At 42.5% G+C, this 16,234-nt stretch overlaps 1 protein-coding gene across 19 annotated transcripts in view; it reads left to right on the forward strand.

The window, feature by feature from the left end:
* The window catches only part of MEGF11 (multiple EGF like domains 11), a 408,774-nt gene that overhangs the window by 306,432 nt on the left and 86,108 nt on the right, over positions 1-16,234 (forward strand). For all 19 annotated transcript variants that reach the window (XR_010305406.1, XM_064157920.1, XM_064157921.1 and 16 more), the window contains 2 exons: positions 3,039-3,251; positions 12,135-12,309. Coding sequence is in view for 18 of the 19 variants with exons in the window: in XM_064157920.1 (XP_064013990.1) it covers positions 3,039-3,251; positions 12,135-12,309 (388 nt within the window). In the remaining variant the exon portion in view is untranslated. The remainder of the gene's footprint in view (positions 1-3,038; positions 3,252-12,134; positions 12,310-16,234) is intronic.

Here is a 16,234-nt window from a genome sequence, read left to right on the forward strand (position 1 = left end):
TGAAAAGCCTTAAAAAAATTTGACAGTATTATCCCATGGAAAAAAAATGTATTTGGAGAAATTGTAGGTGTATGTAGCAAGTTCATCTGTTAGGCAGGCTGCCTTATGTTTTATATTTTGTGAAATTGCTTCCATTAATTCTACAGGTGACAGCCATATTATCCTATCCCAACCCAAATAATTATAGTACATATTAAAGTTCAGTGGATATTATAATAGGAATCTCCCCAGATAGGCAGAAAGCAATGTAAATTAAACAAGAAACATAACTAGGGCTTAGCAGCTCATTTTGTAATTTAATTGAACAATGTATCTGGTTGTTAATGGTGCTATGGACACATTAGATTGATATGTTGCAAAGGAAAGATGTTTAAGTAGAAAGCTAATTCCTGCTGTGATTATTCCTGTGTTCCAGAGGAGTCGTTATTAGTATTCTTTGTATAAAATTCATTAGCGGTAGCTGCTTGATCTCCAAATAAATAAGTTGGTTAAATTGTTAGTAGAAAGAGGCTAATTATGTAAATGGATTAGGTCATCAATATTTCATTTCCAGATGCTTTTCTCCCTGCAAGGTAATGCTTCATCTTCGATAAATATAGAATGATATAGTGCACTATTGACTAAGTATTCATCTCGCTGAGTACAGTGCTCTGTAACTAGCCCAGCTGTACACAGCCATGGAGACAGGAGGCATCTTAATACCTTCTTCATTGCATTTCATTTGCTTTAAGTGTCTCTGCCCTAATGTTACCCATTCTTTGCTGCTTATTTCCTTTGCAGCTCAGCTACCCTGAGAGCAGCAGGGCTAGCAGCCAGGACTGAACAATATGCTCCTGGACTTAGGCACAAAAAGAAAGTCCATAGGGAGTGGAAGCAAGAACAGGCTAACTGGGAGGATTAAAAAGAAGTTGCCTAAGCAGCCAGGGTTAGGAAAGCTAAAGCACAGATGGAATTAAACTTGACTAGAGACATAAAGAGGAACAAGAAGAATTTCTTTAGGTAAATGAATGACAAAAAAAAGGCTTGAGAAGATGTAGGGCTTCTCTGGAAGGAAAATTCTGCTCTCATGAGAACCCACTTGGAGTACTGTGCCTGTTTCTAGGGTCCTCAACACAAGAAAGGCATCCAGAGGAGGCCATCAAGGTGATCAAAGGGCTGAAGAACCTCCCTTATGGGGAGAGGCTGCAAGAGGTGGTGCTCTTCAGCCTGAAGAGAAAGCTCTGGGGAGATCTTACAGCAGCCTTCAAGCACCTGAAGAAGGCCTACAAGAAAGCTGGGAAGGGACTTTTCACAAGGGCTTGTAGAGATGGGATGAAGGAGAATGGCTTTGAGCTGGAAGAGGGGAGATTTAGACTGATTATTAGGAAGAAATTCTTTACAGTGATGACAGTGAAGCAGGTTGCCCAAGGAAGCTGTGGATGCCCTCTCCCTGAAAGTGTTCAAGGCCAGGTTGGACAGAGTCTTGAGCAATCTGGTCTAGTGGAAGGTGTCCCTGCCATATCTGGGCTGTTTGGAACTAGATGTCCCAAAAGATCCCTTTCAACCCAGGCCATGCTATGGTATGGCCACTGATGATTCTCTGGGCGCTTTCCTCTTTGTCACAGGCTTCTTTCTCTTTGTGTCTCCTACAAACTCCTGAACTTGAGCGGTGCAAATAGTAACTGTGCTAATGCTCACTGCAGTTGAATTGCTACCTGGGCCTGTTGCTTTGTTCATTTATTTTTAGTAAAACATGATAATCTGAAGCTGCAGAAGTAATGCTCTTCTATCCTGGCTGTGTTTGCTGCAGTTTTGCCTGGCTTGCATCACGCATTAATCTTTTATTACTGATCACTATATTACCTCTCACCTGCCAGCTGTGAAATGACCTGCAGAAAGACATTTAACAACTGCCTCTATCCACTGAGTTTACAGTATCCACTTTAATCAATGCTCAGGATTAAATTAATGCTGATAGGCAATTTCCAATATCTGGCATCCATGTGATAAGGGAATTGGGCTTTCCTGGGCTTCTTTTTCTGTTTTTATTAACTGAAAAGGCCTAGCTGTATTTCACGGTGGATCATGTAAACTGTAGCACTGACTTAGTGCAGGAATTTGAAGCCACTGATTTATGTCAGCCACAGAATCTGTTGCTTTCTTTAGGACCTCAATTGAGCCTTTCAAAATAGGAAATATTAGGAACACTTAAACTGCTTGTGTAGGACAATGAAGCAGGCATTTTGGCAGGTTTCATAATCTATCCAGTAGGGAAATATTTTAAGCAGAGCTTGGAAGGTGCAGCTTAAAACAATCTCTGTGTGATGTATGCAGGTTCCATTTTCATGTGTATCAAACATTAAAAACGTTGGCAATTTTGGAGAAGATCCTACACTAAAGAGCAGGAAAGTGATTTGTCTGGAGGTTTTCTACTACTGAGCATCCCTGGAGTCAGAGATGAAAAGCAAATTGGGCTTTAGTTACTTAGAAGGTACACAAAAGACAAAGGAGTATATTTTCTCCTCGTTGGTGTAGAGCTGGTGCAATGACAGCACAGAGGGAAAGTAAAACTATACATGGCTGGAGACCACTTTACTCAATATTGTTTAATAGACCATAATCCCTTTCCGCTCTCATTATCACTAGAGGACTATGTGCTTTCCAAAGGAGGTGCACAACCCTTCTGTGCTGAAGAGAAAGCAAGCAGATTAGAGTTTTCTTATGAAGTATCTTATTCTATAACAATTCCTTATGCTTGATGAATGGAATTGTCAAAGACTAGGAAACAAGAATGTACTTTGTTAACTTAGGTAGTATTAACTAAGGCAAATTTTGCAGGGTGTAATTGGACAGAGATTAATGCACTTCCAGTTAACAGCAATTTACATGCCCAAGATATCACATCACTCCAATGACATCATTAGTTCACACTAAATTACTTAAATAAATGAGCAACGATTCTGTGCTTAATTCATTAACAAAAGCATGCCTGTGTAAAAGTCATAAGCAGATCAGACTATAATGTTTGGTTGGATCCTGTCTCTCATATTTCGTTGCAGGTGTCAAGAAGAGTGTCCTATTGGGACATATGGCTTCCAGTGCACACAAAGGTGTGACTGCCAAAATGGTGCAAAGTGTTACCACGTAAACGGAGCGTGTCTGTGTGATCCTGGATTTAAAGGGATTTACTGCCAGGAAAGAATGTGTCCAGAAGGGTTTTATGGCCTCAAATGCAACAAGAGATGTCCTTGCAATGCTACTAATGCTCTCAGGTATGTACACCATATTATATAGGAGTGCATTGGCTGGTCAAATCAAAGCGCTGGGAAGAAAGTCCATTAACTGCACTTAACTACTCCCTTTTACTCTGTAGTTTGAATTAAGAACATAGGCAGCTCCTCTGTATTGTAACCTTTGATTTAAATTATCTCAGATTTGAAACCATAAACCTCAGTGCAGCTACTAAGCATCTATCTGTTAACTATCTAAGCAGTCCTGCTAAAATCCAAAAGAGTCTGACATGCATCTTTATCCTGCAAGTGCAGCCTTCTAGGCATAGAAAACTGTCATTCGATGCCCATATATGTGTGTAACAGCCCGCTGAAGTTAAAAAACATAGATATATTTACCCAAGTCCATCATTTTGGCTCTTTTTATGACATGGGTTTGCTTGTTAGATCTATAGACAGCAAGGGGACGTTCAAAATGAAACCTAATTTGCTTCAGTTTATGTCTCGTGGCAAATTACCTTGTTGAGAACACTTGAGGCAGATGTATAAATAGACTGAAATCAATATCCCCAAGTCAGGCTGTGGAACTGTAATGAAGTCGACACTGTCAAAATAGACATCTCTTCTCATTTCATGTGTGCCTATTTTTGCTCATCATTCAGTATGTGTGTGCATGAAATAGTCAGGAAAATAAATATCAGGGAGCTATACCTAAAATGCAATAAGACTCACTAAAAAGGTCAGGTTTTGATGTTTTATTCTCTTCTGCTTTTGTAGGATCTAATTCTCGAGGTTCTCATTACTAAGAGCCAGAGCCACAAACAGAATCCAGAGCATGAGACAGGTTGAATTTACTTGCCTGTTGCAGGCTTGGGTAGTTTTTCCAAACTGAAAAGAAAGGGAAAAAAATAAAAAAGAAAAGAGAGATGAATTTAAGTCTCTTCCTTATTATCCCTGTTATCCCATTTAAAAGTCTTTGCCTTGTTTGCTGTTGGAATTGCTGTTTGGAGGTTCCTTGCTCCCTGACATACAGTAAAAGGAGACTGGACAGCAGAAAGACCCTGGCCTGGGCTATTCTGATGGACTAGAGCATCCACATTTCCTTACCATGCCTGCAAGATGCTGAGCTCCTCAGCTCCCACTTTTCCTGCCCATTAGCACTTAGCATTCATAGTCAATCCATGGTTGTGGAGGCTTCAGAGGGAGGTGGGGATAATTGATGCCCAAGCAAATATGCCCTTGATACGGACATTCTTCAATTTTAAACCAGACAGGAGGGGACCTGATTGTCTTGCTGCTGATGACAAACCTGCCTAGCAGTGTTGTAGCCTGCTAAAATGTAAACATTCTCCTCAATAATGTATGCAAGCAATAGCACCTCATCTGTGTGCCTGCACACACACACACACTACAGACAAACCTGTTTGTGTGCTTGAGATAGACTCAATTTGTCTCAGTCATGGGCATAAACAGGTGATCTTTCTTGTGAATTGGAGTTCATCTGTGAGTCTTTGCTTAGCTGAAAGTCAGAGCTCACAATGGATTATTTAAAAGCCTTGTAATTCTGATGCTACAAGTCCTCTTCAGAAGGATAGCTGTAGCTCTGTGGGGTTTGCCAGTGAGGATCGAAAGTGTTTGATGCCTCAAAGATAGCTCTGTACAACAGGCTTCTATCACTTCTGGTTACTCTGTGTATCTTAAAATCATTGCAAGAAATGCCATCCCTAAGGTGCAAGCTGAGCATTTCACACACACAAGGTTAACATTGTGTTGTACTGAGGAGAGGGGATGCCTCAAGAATTACTGCAGAGTGAGCTAAGGCATAAGTTCCTGCATGTCACACCACCACAGTACCTGCCAGCATGCACAACTTAAACCTGGGGTGAATACAAGGTAACTGGTCCTCAGTGAAAGCTGTTCCTCGTGTGTGCTGGAGGGTGAGAATATGCTCTTTGACAGTAGCTGGCACAGTGTGCCATCACCCCCCCTCTCCTAGCCTGCAGAAACCTGTCTGAGTGCCCATTTTCCTACAGAGGTGTAAATAGAGTGGAACGACTACAGGCCACAGGCAAGGCTGAGCTTGGCTTCTGCTTGCCAGCAAAGTGCTCAGTTCACCTTTTAAGTGGGGGAGTGGGGGAAGACTGTGGGTGTGAGGGTGCAAGAGCTCATCCTGGGTCAAAGAACTACCTGAGAGGTGTTCTGAGGGTTGCAAGAAGATCCCTTGTATAAGAACAGAATATCACCATTCATCTGTAAAGAAATATGAGGTCTGAAGTTTAAGAGAACTCAAAAAGTTGGAAGATGAAAGCCTCTCTCAGCTCTTTTCTGGGCTTGTGGTCATCCTTAGACACTATATGCCTGACCTGGCTGCTGCCTGAGAGATACATTTTATGCCTTCCCTCCCATCACTGTTCTGTCAGCATCACTTGCAGCATCCCCTGCTAAGATGTTATCTCCATTTCCTTAATAAATGAGCCCAGTCTCTCCATTGATAAAATCTCCCTTTCTCCTACATCTTATCACTGCTGTTATGGAACAAAGCGATATCAGCAAGCTGTACATCCGCAAATGTTCTTTCATTCATCCATGGTATTTCAGCTTCCCACTTTTCAATGAGCTCCTCAGAGTGCTGTCAATTTCTGAGCCAAAGAATGTCAGAGTTGATGGAAAATGACCTTCTCCAAAGGCACTTCATATTCTGAATAAATCTTTCTACCGACTGTTTAACCAGTCCCATCCAGCATACTTCTCTTCCCCCCCACCTCCTCCCATTTCCCCATTTTCTGGTCTTCCAAAGTGATTCATTAAGTGACAGCCATCTCTTTTCCCTAAAAGCAGTTCAAAATGCTGGCTACTTGTTGCAACACTTAATTGTGTAGGCTAATTCCATGAACACCTGAAGGAAGGTGAGGGAAGCTTAATTCTTTGACTCATTTGATTTAGTTATTGAAGAGCTGACTGCAACGGAAAGTTCTGGGGACTTTGAGGAGCAGGTTGAGGAGGAACATTAAGAAATGCCCAATCAGCTTTTTGTTTTCATAGATCTATCTATCTATCTATCTCTTTTAATGTCTGAGGAGACCAGTGTGATCATCTAGTCTAACCTCCTGCATAGCAAACGACTGAAGAATGTTGCCTAATCATTTCTGCATCAGAGCACGCTGAAAGGCACTTTGTACAGGACTTTTGAAGAACCTCACAATTAGGTCATTTAGAATGCGTTGGTAACTTGGACTGTCCTTCCACAGGAAAGCATACACCTGTATAGAGCTCCCCTATGCAGAAACCCCATGCTGAGAAAGTCTTCAGTAGTCAGAAAGGCATCATCCTGACTTGCTCTTCTGAAAAGCAGAGGGGGAAATTATTAGCTGGAATAGTTTCAGCCACCCAGCCTTGAATGCCACTGTGGAATCAGCTTGTAGAGCCATATGCCTCTTCAGTAGTATCTTTCCCAGGTCAGAGACATGTAAGATACAATGATCTCGAGCCTTGACTTTTTCTGCTGTGACACAGTCAAACAGCCCCAGGGATCTGGAGCCATTTGAGAAGACTGAGAAGGGATCTTCTCAATGCTTATCAATAGCTAAAGGGCAAGTGCTGAGAGAAAGGGGACAGACTTTTTTCAGTGGTGCCTAGTGACAGAGCAAGAGGCAAAGGGCACAAACAGCACTAACTGGAATCCAGGAGGTTCCATCTGAACATAAGAAGCAGCTTCTTTCCTGTGAGGGAAAGGCTGCCCAAAGAGGTTGTGGAATGTTTAAGGGAATATCCTGCCATTGCAGTTGCAGCTCACAGAGGAGATACAAAGAAGAGAATTGCAATGCCTGTAGGCTGGTGAGGAAAGTCCCTTTTGGAGATAGAGTAGGCACTGGGGCAGGCTGTCCAGGGAGGTCAGGGAGTCTCTTTCTCTGGAGAGATTACGAAACTGCCTGGACACTGCATCTCTGGGCAACCTGCTGTGGGTGCCTCTGCTTTAGCAGGGGTGTTGGACTAGATGATTTCCAGAGGTCCCTTTCAACCCACCATCATGCTGGGATTCTGGGATTTTGTGAAAGGAACAGATCTCCAGAGACTCTATTACTGCTTCAGCAGTGAAAAGTTTGGAAGGACCTAATGCCATGGATCTGGGGAGAAGTTGTGTTGGCTGAAAGATGAGTGGAGAGCCAATTCAGAATTTGGAACAGACTGTACTGGCTACAGGATCTTTTCCCCCAGTTTTCCTTAAGAAAGTTGAATTACCTGGTTTCATCTGATTTCCTCAGAATTAGATGCCTCAAAAATGTAAAAGTCGAACCAGACTTTCTGGGTTTCATTTCAGCTAGTAATCTTTTTATACATGCCTCAAAAGCCAAGGACTGTGCAGTAGCTTCCAAACTGCAGCAAGAGCCATGGAGCACCCTCTTTCTCATGCCATGTTGTGCACTGTGGACAGCTTCCAGTTTCCACCTCTATGTGGCCTAGAGCCAGAGGAGCACTTGGCTGCTTGCATTCACTCTAGGTTTTCTATGCTACTCCTTCCTGTTATGCAAGAGACTTATTAAGATTCAATGCAAGATACTAATCTATAACACTGCCAAACTCTTGCAAGGGTGTAAGGTTCCCTTCCTGCTCACAGCAGTGGTTGCAAAGCAGATGTTACTTTGTCTTCTGGGGTCCTTTTGGAGGCCTCACATTCTTCTTCCCAGCCACTCAGTGATCCTACTCTAGAGGAACTGAGTGTGTGTCTTTATTTGAGTTTATTGGTGACATAGAAATGCCTTACACATGTTGCCTTCCAGATGATGTAAGGCAAAATGTGACATAGGCTCAGGACTTTGCAAGATCATTCAGAAGAGGAATGGAGGAATTACACAAATAATTCCCATTGCCAGCTCTATTTCTTCTCTGTCTTGCACCTTTGCCATTAAATGCCTCAAATGTTTCAACTTTGATGCAGCTAGCATTTAGCTCACTGGACAGCCAGGATGTGTGGATGGTTGGATGGATGATACAGGAACTCCACAGCTATTTATCTATGTCTAGGTGCATAGTTTGAACAGAATGATGCTTTACACTGTGCCAATATCAGTGATACACCCTTAACTCACACATACATGCATACTCATTCTACTTCCAAATCCTAACTCATATCTCAGCCTGGAAAAGAGGAGGCTCAGGGGAGACCTTATTGCTCTCTACAACTACCTGAAAGCATCTTGTAGCCAGGTGGCAGTTGGTCTCTTCTCTCAGGCACCCAGTGACAGAATAAGAGGACACAGTCTCAAACTGCACCAGGGCAGGTTTAGGCTGGATGTTAGGAAGAAGTTCTTCTCAGAAAGAGTGATTGACATTGGACTGGGCTGCCTGGGGAGGTAGTGGCATCACCATCCCTAGAGGTGTTTAAAATGAGGCTGGATGAGGCACTTAGTGCCATGGTTAATTAGAAGGATTAGGTGATAGGTTGGACTTGATGATCTCAAAGGTCTTTTCCAACCTGGTTAATTCTGTGATTCTGTTATATATTTACTGATTATTTTAATTACATACATACAAGCATAGGAAAGAAAAACAAATGAACAAATAACTAATAGTAAAACCTTAGTACTGTTTAGTGATCTCAACTTATCTTAAAAGGTTTCCAAAGGAAGAAAGACATCCTTTTCCAAATGGAAAAAAATGAAGGCAGAAAATGTAAGTTACATGGCCAAGATTCACTGGCAGGATTAGGAAGAGAACAGCTGCCTCCTGAATTTTGATTAAACATATAAATCTCAGCCATCTTCAAGTTAACACCGTGTCAGGACACCTCAGTTGTCAAACAAGTGGTTTTGGTTCAAGGCATTGTATTCTTTGTATCATAGACAAGTTTCCTATGTTCTCTGCCCAGACACAGTCCACAACCTCATTTCAGACCTAGCTCTGTAAGTTGAGGTCCTTTCTCTCATTATGCTACCATAACACCAGGGGGTGTGTGTGTGTGTGTGTGTGTGTGCATGTGCGTGTTAATGTTTGGCTTCCTAAAAGCTTTGGGAAGATTTATTCTGCTCCTGGCAAGGAGAGGTTTCCTTTCCCCTGCTGTATATCTATTCAGCAACTGTTGCTGCCCACCCAGAACTATTGTTATGGGTACAATAAGTCTGGAATTCAACGTGGAGATTTTTCCTGAACCTTCAATGTCTGCACTCCTTAAAGCAGCAAAAGTATTTCAAAGCACTGAAAGACCACAAGTGCTTGGTCTAGGAGAAGAACACAATTCTGGTGTGTTCAGGCTGATAACAAAAGTGGATTTGCTTCACCGGAAGATTAGAATAAAGCAGGCACCTAAAACTTCTTCACTGGACTTTTCCTAGCTCCTACTTTCCATAGCCTCATGAAGGAGTGGGAAAGACTCGAAGGAGGTAGCATATTTTCTCAACCGTCTAATTAGATATCAGAAGAGACTTCTTCACTGAAAGGATTCTCAGGCACTGGGACAATGTTTAAAAGATGCAGAGATGTAGTGCTGAGGGACATAGTTTAACACCAGACTTGCTAGACTTAGAGAGTGCTTGGACAAAATGTCCTTAAAGGTCTTTTCCAAACAAAACAGTTCTATGATTCTACTGGACTTTGGTTTGGAGTCCAAGGCTCCTATCTCCTGCAGACCTTTCTGCAAAGCCTGTTGGATTTTTACTTCTTATTTTACTGCATGCTGGGATGATTTTTAGCATCCCATGCAAAAATGCTGTCCATTTTGATGAAGGAGCCAACCTCGGAGCAAAAATTCTTACTGAGTGTAGCACTTTGAATTGAATTGTCGTAGACTGATTCAAACTGCCATGATCATATATTACCTCTGAAAGATTTAATTTAGCCAACAGATGCAGTTTTCATGGAACCATATGATATGTGCAGTAACAGTGAAAACAGAGGAACAACAACAAAAAAAATCCACTTAAAAATATTTCTTTAATGTCTAGCTTTCTGCTCCTATTAGGTAATGATTAATAGACACTGAGGGAGAAAAAAATGAGCTTTTATGGTTTTCATCTGAATGTTAAGAGGTGCTTTGTGAGCAACCATAATTTCAGGGACTGCTTTGTAAGAAGAATTTCATGGATGGTAGTTTGTTAGGCTGATGAATTGTTTTAATTACTCAGTAAAACACTATTTATGACAAAACATACGACACTCACAAAATTTGATCATTCTTAGCCACAACACTATATGAATAACTTCTCCTACCAGTAATTGCCAGAAACATACTTGGAAATTACAGTGCATGAGGTTACCTAGAAAATTAACGTGTATTACATTAATTTTAGAGGTGTAGAGGAACTCATTTAGCCATGTCTACAATATTAAACTCCTGCAGTAAATAACTGTAGAGGAAAATAAATAGTTTCTATGAGGTAAAATACCAGCAGACAGGTCCGCAGAGAGGTGCCACCTCGCAGAACTCTACTCTTTCTTGTTCTGAGAATAATAAAGAGAATCTGGTTTGTAGCAATATTATTTCTCATCTTTCTGACTAAGGGCTAGACAGTGCTATTCTGGTGCAGTCTTCTGGTGCAGAGGTCCCCGGAACATGCTGAGTTCTCTCAGGTGAAGCCTTACTCTCCTAACTGACCTGAAGCAATGCGGGGTCCTCTTCCAAAGACCAGGCTCCATCCTCTGCTCTTTCTTTTGTCCACCTCATCTCCCTAAACAAGACACCCCACTGTGCCCCCCCTGCCATCCCACAGAAACCTCTCTCTCTTCAAAGCACACCTCCAGTCTTCCCTTCCTTTCCCCAGCCACAGCCTCAGCATGGCTTTCCTGCTGGGAGGAGCCAGTGCCCTAAGAAAACCTGTGAAATGCTCTTTCTACTCAGAGAAAATGGTGAATAAGGATAAACTCTTTCATAGTGGGAGAAGCAAAGGGGTGGATCTTCCACCTACCACATGCAAAAGGACCAGTCCATTTTGGGCTTGACTCTCCTTTCTGCTTTAATCTCTGTGTACTCTCACAAGAGTGTGGAATTGTCTGAACAGAAATGAAGCCAGAGGATTAATGTTGGCTGGCAGTGCTCATTATTCACCATAAAGGAGATTGACTCCTTTCCCTGCTTAGCTGAGGTTTAGTCCCAGATCTCCTGTTGACTCTAGCCACAAAGAAATCCCAGGGCTTCAGGTAATTCTGTTCACTGTGGCTGAATATTCCCTGAAAACCTCCTTCTTTTGAGGAGATTTTTCCTTTCCAAAGCAGTTTACTTTTTATCTCTTCTTGATGAATAGTTCTGCTGAGCTGGCACTCACTTTTGAAACAGGGAAGGGAAGGGAAGGGAAGGGAAGGGAAGGGAAGGGAAGGGAAGGGAAGGGAAGGGAAGGGAAGGGAAGGGAAGGGAAGGGAAGGGAAGGGAAGGGAAGGGAAGGGAAGGGAAGGGAAGGGAAGGGAAGGGAAGGGAAGGGAAGGGAAGGGAAGGGAAGGGAAGGGAAGGGAAGGGAAGGGAAGGGAAGGGAAGGGAAGGGAAGGGAAGGGAAGGGAAGGGTCCTGTTACAGGACTCAGATTTATCTTCACAACTCTCTTGGTTGCATTCTTCCATCCACTGGAATTTCTAACCCTGAGCATTTTTAACTGACTGTATTACAACCAAAAACTATGGTACAGATATGTTATGGAACACCATGGATTAATGGTGTGGTGGTAATGTCAATGAGCCAAGCCACACTGATTTGAGAATGGTACAGTAGCAGTGCTGTGGCAGTTCCAGATGTTTGGAAATGGTGTGCCAGGCTGGTATTTGGCACCATATTCCCTATTCACACTTTAAGTTATATGACTACTTATGTTCACCAGCCTTAACAGTTTTGGGGTTTGTCTATTCGTAGCATGACTCTTGCACTGTAAAATGTTCTGCTGCTGGTTACAGACTGTGTTTTTCCTTTCATGTCCACATCTCATTAATGTCTGTCTGTCTGTTTTAGTTGCCATCCATTGTCTGGAGAATGTAGCTGCAAAGCTGGCTGGGCTGGACTTTACTGCAATGAAACCTGTCCCCCTGGATACTATGGTGAAGACTGCGAGCTAACCTGCCCTTGCCAGAATGGTGCAGATTGTGACAGCATCACAGGGAAGTGTACATGTGCTCCAGGATATATGGTAAGTGAGAGCTGGGAGTAAGATGCCTGCAAAAAGTTAAAGAGGATTTTAATCTAATTTCAAGTAATATTTGCATAAAAGTGGCCAAATGCAGATAACATTTCCCCATTCTGTTGTAAGTCCACATAATTCTCCTTTGAGCAGTGTCAGCTTATTAATCCTGGTTATTTACTTAGCATCAGAATTGGACCTTTATTACTGTTACAAGGGTAGAGACAGTTTCCCATCATGTGTTCTAAGTCAAGACATGACAAAAAAGATGTCAGATTATTATCTGCCTGGAAGAGCAGGAAAAAGATTTCTCATGGCCTTTTAGCATGTTCCTTGTCAGTCACACTGTGATTTTAATAGATAAAGATCATTGAAAATGTTACAAATGATGGAGCAATTTATGTCTTTTCTGAGTGTATATGGCAGGTGTCTTTTACCTGAGCATCAGAAAGAGCTTCAGACGTGCTGAGGTAAACAGGCATTATGTTTGATAGATGAAATACAAAATGGTTGAAGAAGTCAGCCAAGATGGAGCAACAAGAACTCAGAATTAATGACTGCCAGCTTGCAGCAGAAAGTATTAGGACTTGGATCCAGATATCCAGTCCTGCTACTGTTTGGTATAATGAAACTCTTGCTATTAATTTGCTTTGGTCCTCCATATATGAAGTACTTCAGGAGCACACCAGGGAAGAGATCTTGAGGCTATGTTTAAGGAATAATACTTCCTACAGAAAAGTACTTATTCTCAAAATACTTATTCTCAAGAGTTGGGGCTATTCAGTCTGGAGAAGAGGAGGCTCCCAGGTGACCTTATTGTGGTCTTTCAATATCTGAAGAGGGCCTACAAAGAAGCTGGGGAGGGACTTTTTAGGCTATCAGGGAGTGACAGGACTAGGGGGAATGGAGCAAAGCTGGAGGTGAAGAGATTCAGACTGGATGTGAGGAGGAAGTTGTTCAGCATGAGAGTGGTGAGAGCCTGGAATGGGTCACCCAGGGAGGTGGTTGAGGCCCCATCCCTGGAAGTGTTCAAGGCCAGCCTGGATGAGGCTCTGACCAACCTTGTCTAGGGTAGGGTGTCCCTGCCTATGGCAGGGGGGCTGGAACTAGATGATCCATGAGGTCCCTTCCAACCCTGACTGATTCTGTGATTCTGTGAATTCTACTACAACTTCATTAGCAGTTGTCTTTCTGGAATTGTGTCCTTAACTCTACACAATCTGTCCTGAAAGGCCTATGTATTTTTTGCCTATACTACTATAGTAATTATTAGTCAGAATTACTAATTTTATTAGAAAACAAGCTTCAGATTCAAAGACATTCCTAATATTTATAGAGCTTCCACTGGAACTTAACAGCCAAACTAAAATGTGCAGCTTCCTAGATGAATTTTACCTAGTACTTTTTAAAGTAGCAGCTTCAGAATGAGATTAATAAATGTCCTCAAATGGTAGGGAAGAGGAGATGTGGTCATGGACTGTGTGGTAGCTGTCTTGATTTGCATTTATGAAACATCATACCAGGTGGCTTTAGAAACAGCAGGAGGGGAAGGGCATGTTGGATCTGGACAGCAGAGCAGCCACATCCTCTCACTGCAGTGTTTGGGGTTTCCTAGAAGAGAATTTATTTTGCAGGGTCATGTTCTGCTGTTGTCTATAGGGGAAGGCTGCACAAATATGTGACAAAATTCATAATGGGGGAGTCCTACAAGAAATCAGTGGAATGCTAAAGCTCCTTTAGCCTCCCTCCCTTTTAAATCCACCACTGTGTCATCAAGTGTCATCCAATTCTGGGCTTCTCAATTCAAAAGGGATGTTGGGATACTGGAGTGTATCCAGACAAGGGTGACAAAGCTGGTGAGAGGCCTGGAACACAAACACTATGAGGAGAGGCTGAAGGAGCTGGGGATGTGCAGCCTGGAGAAGAGGAGGCTCGGGGGGACCTCATTGCTGTCTACAACTCCCTGAAGGGAGGATGTAGCCAGGTGGGGTTGATCCCTTCTCCCAATCAACCAGCAACAGAACAAGGGGACACAGTCTCAAGTTGTGCCAGAGGAAGTCTAGGCTGGATGTTAGGAGGAAGTTTTTCACAGAGAGAGTGATTGGCATTGGAATGGTCTGCCCAGGGAGGTGGTGGAGTCATCATCCCTGGAGGAGTTCAAGAAAAGCCTGGCTGAGGCACTTAGTGCCATGGTCTAGTTGATTGCATAGGTCTGGGTGGTAGGTTGGACTGGATGATCTTGGAGGTCTCTTCCAATCTCATTGATTCTGTGATTCCAGAACTGTGGAACTGCAGTTATGGCTTAAAAACACTTTTGTTCTCTTCTTCATGTCAGCAGCTGAATATAGAAATTGGAACTCCCAACTTCCAGGGATTCCATAGGTTCTCTCAGTCCAGAGTACTAACAGATTATTTAGACCTGAGGGGCAGAACTGTCAAAAGCACTTGTGCATGATACTAGCAATTAGACATGGGGGAGGAAAAAAAAAAAAAGAAGAAATCTTTGCACTTACACTAAGAGAAAATAAGAATTTATCTCCTCTATTCATTGGTGTTACATAAGTTTCAGTATAAAACAGAGGAAAGAGTGAAGACAACAGTGTGTCAGTAACAAATGCAAAACAAAAAGATGCCAGGATCCTCTTTCTTATCAGGAGTACTGTTCAAGTTTGCAGCACAAAAATATTTCAGGATCCTTTATTGTAGACATTTTTTTTCAAGCATTTTTTGGCCAATCTACATTGCATAAAGTCAGTATTAATGCAGGCATGAAGCCTAGGAAGTTCCTGTTGCATTGCTTCAAAATAATATTTAATCTCATAATAAAGAGCTTTCTTGCATTGACATTTAAACAGCTTGGTTATTGAGGATAGCTCTATAATCACTGAAGCATATTTAGGCATTAGTATCATTGCTCTCTCATAATATACTATAATCTCTGGCAATTAGTCCATGAGGGGAAGTAAAGCCTTGAAATTGCTAATTTATTGCCTCTGAAGACTATTTGTCATTCGTGTGCATGCCAGATGACTTGAGTTGCAATGGTTCTTTCAAATGCTAGAGAGCACAGGCTGTAAAGCAAATTTGACAGGAACCTTTACTTCCTAACGGAACGGAGGTGTTCTACTGAGCTGCTCTTGCTGGATGCTCCAACATCAGGGCAAGAAGAAGGCATCGGCACCACTTCACCTGCAGATGACACCAAAGGTGTTGCGGGGCCAGAATCTTCTCAAGGCTTAAAGTAGCTTATCTTACTCCAGAACGAGTTTTGCCATCAAATATGCATCTCTGTCTCTTGCTGAGGCAAGAGAGAGCTTTGCCTGTGGGTAGAATGTTGCCCTTCAATCCAGCTAGCCTGCAAGAAAGTGGCAAGACTGGCACATCTGTTGAATTCAGGATCTCTCTTTTGGCAGCACTGACAATAGCGATGCTAATACAGAGCTGGGCAGAGTTAATCATTCAGAAAAGCCATAAATGAATCCCTCTTGTTCTTTCTAGCATGAGGCTTGGCTGATGCAGTGACAGGGGCAGAAATTTTGCCATATGATTGGAGAGAAGTAAAAGTGGGAGCAGCATCTTACATTTTCCAGAGATGTGTGATTTACACATGATCTTATACAGCAGAGCAGGCTGAAGGGTTTCTATGAGAAGGAAGAGAATATGATGGGAGATGGAATATGACTGCAGAATTTAACTGCAGAAGCAGAAAGATTGGACCTGTAAGACTTGGGTTACTGGATGCCTAGAAAACAGAGTGACCAAGAAATGACAGCCTTTTCCTGACAAAGCACTCCTCCAGCCCACTTCTTTTGCACAGATGGCTTATTTTTTAACCGTGCCCTGCCTCAGCTGTGTCAGAGCAGCTGGGCTGGGTTTCAGAATGAATCATCTGCAATCACAGCCAAAACAGGGACATTTTGTTGGGATGCAGAAC

This window comes from Pogoniulus pusillus, chromosome 17 (assembly GCF_015220805.1).
Source record: "Pogoniulus pusillus isolate bPogPus1 chromosome 17, bPogPus1.pri, whole genome shotgun sequence".
Classification (NCBI taxonomy): Eukaryota; Metazoa; Chordata; class Aves; order Piciformes; family Lybiidae; genus Pogoniulus; species Pogoniulus pusillus.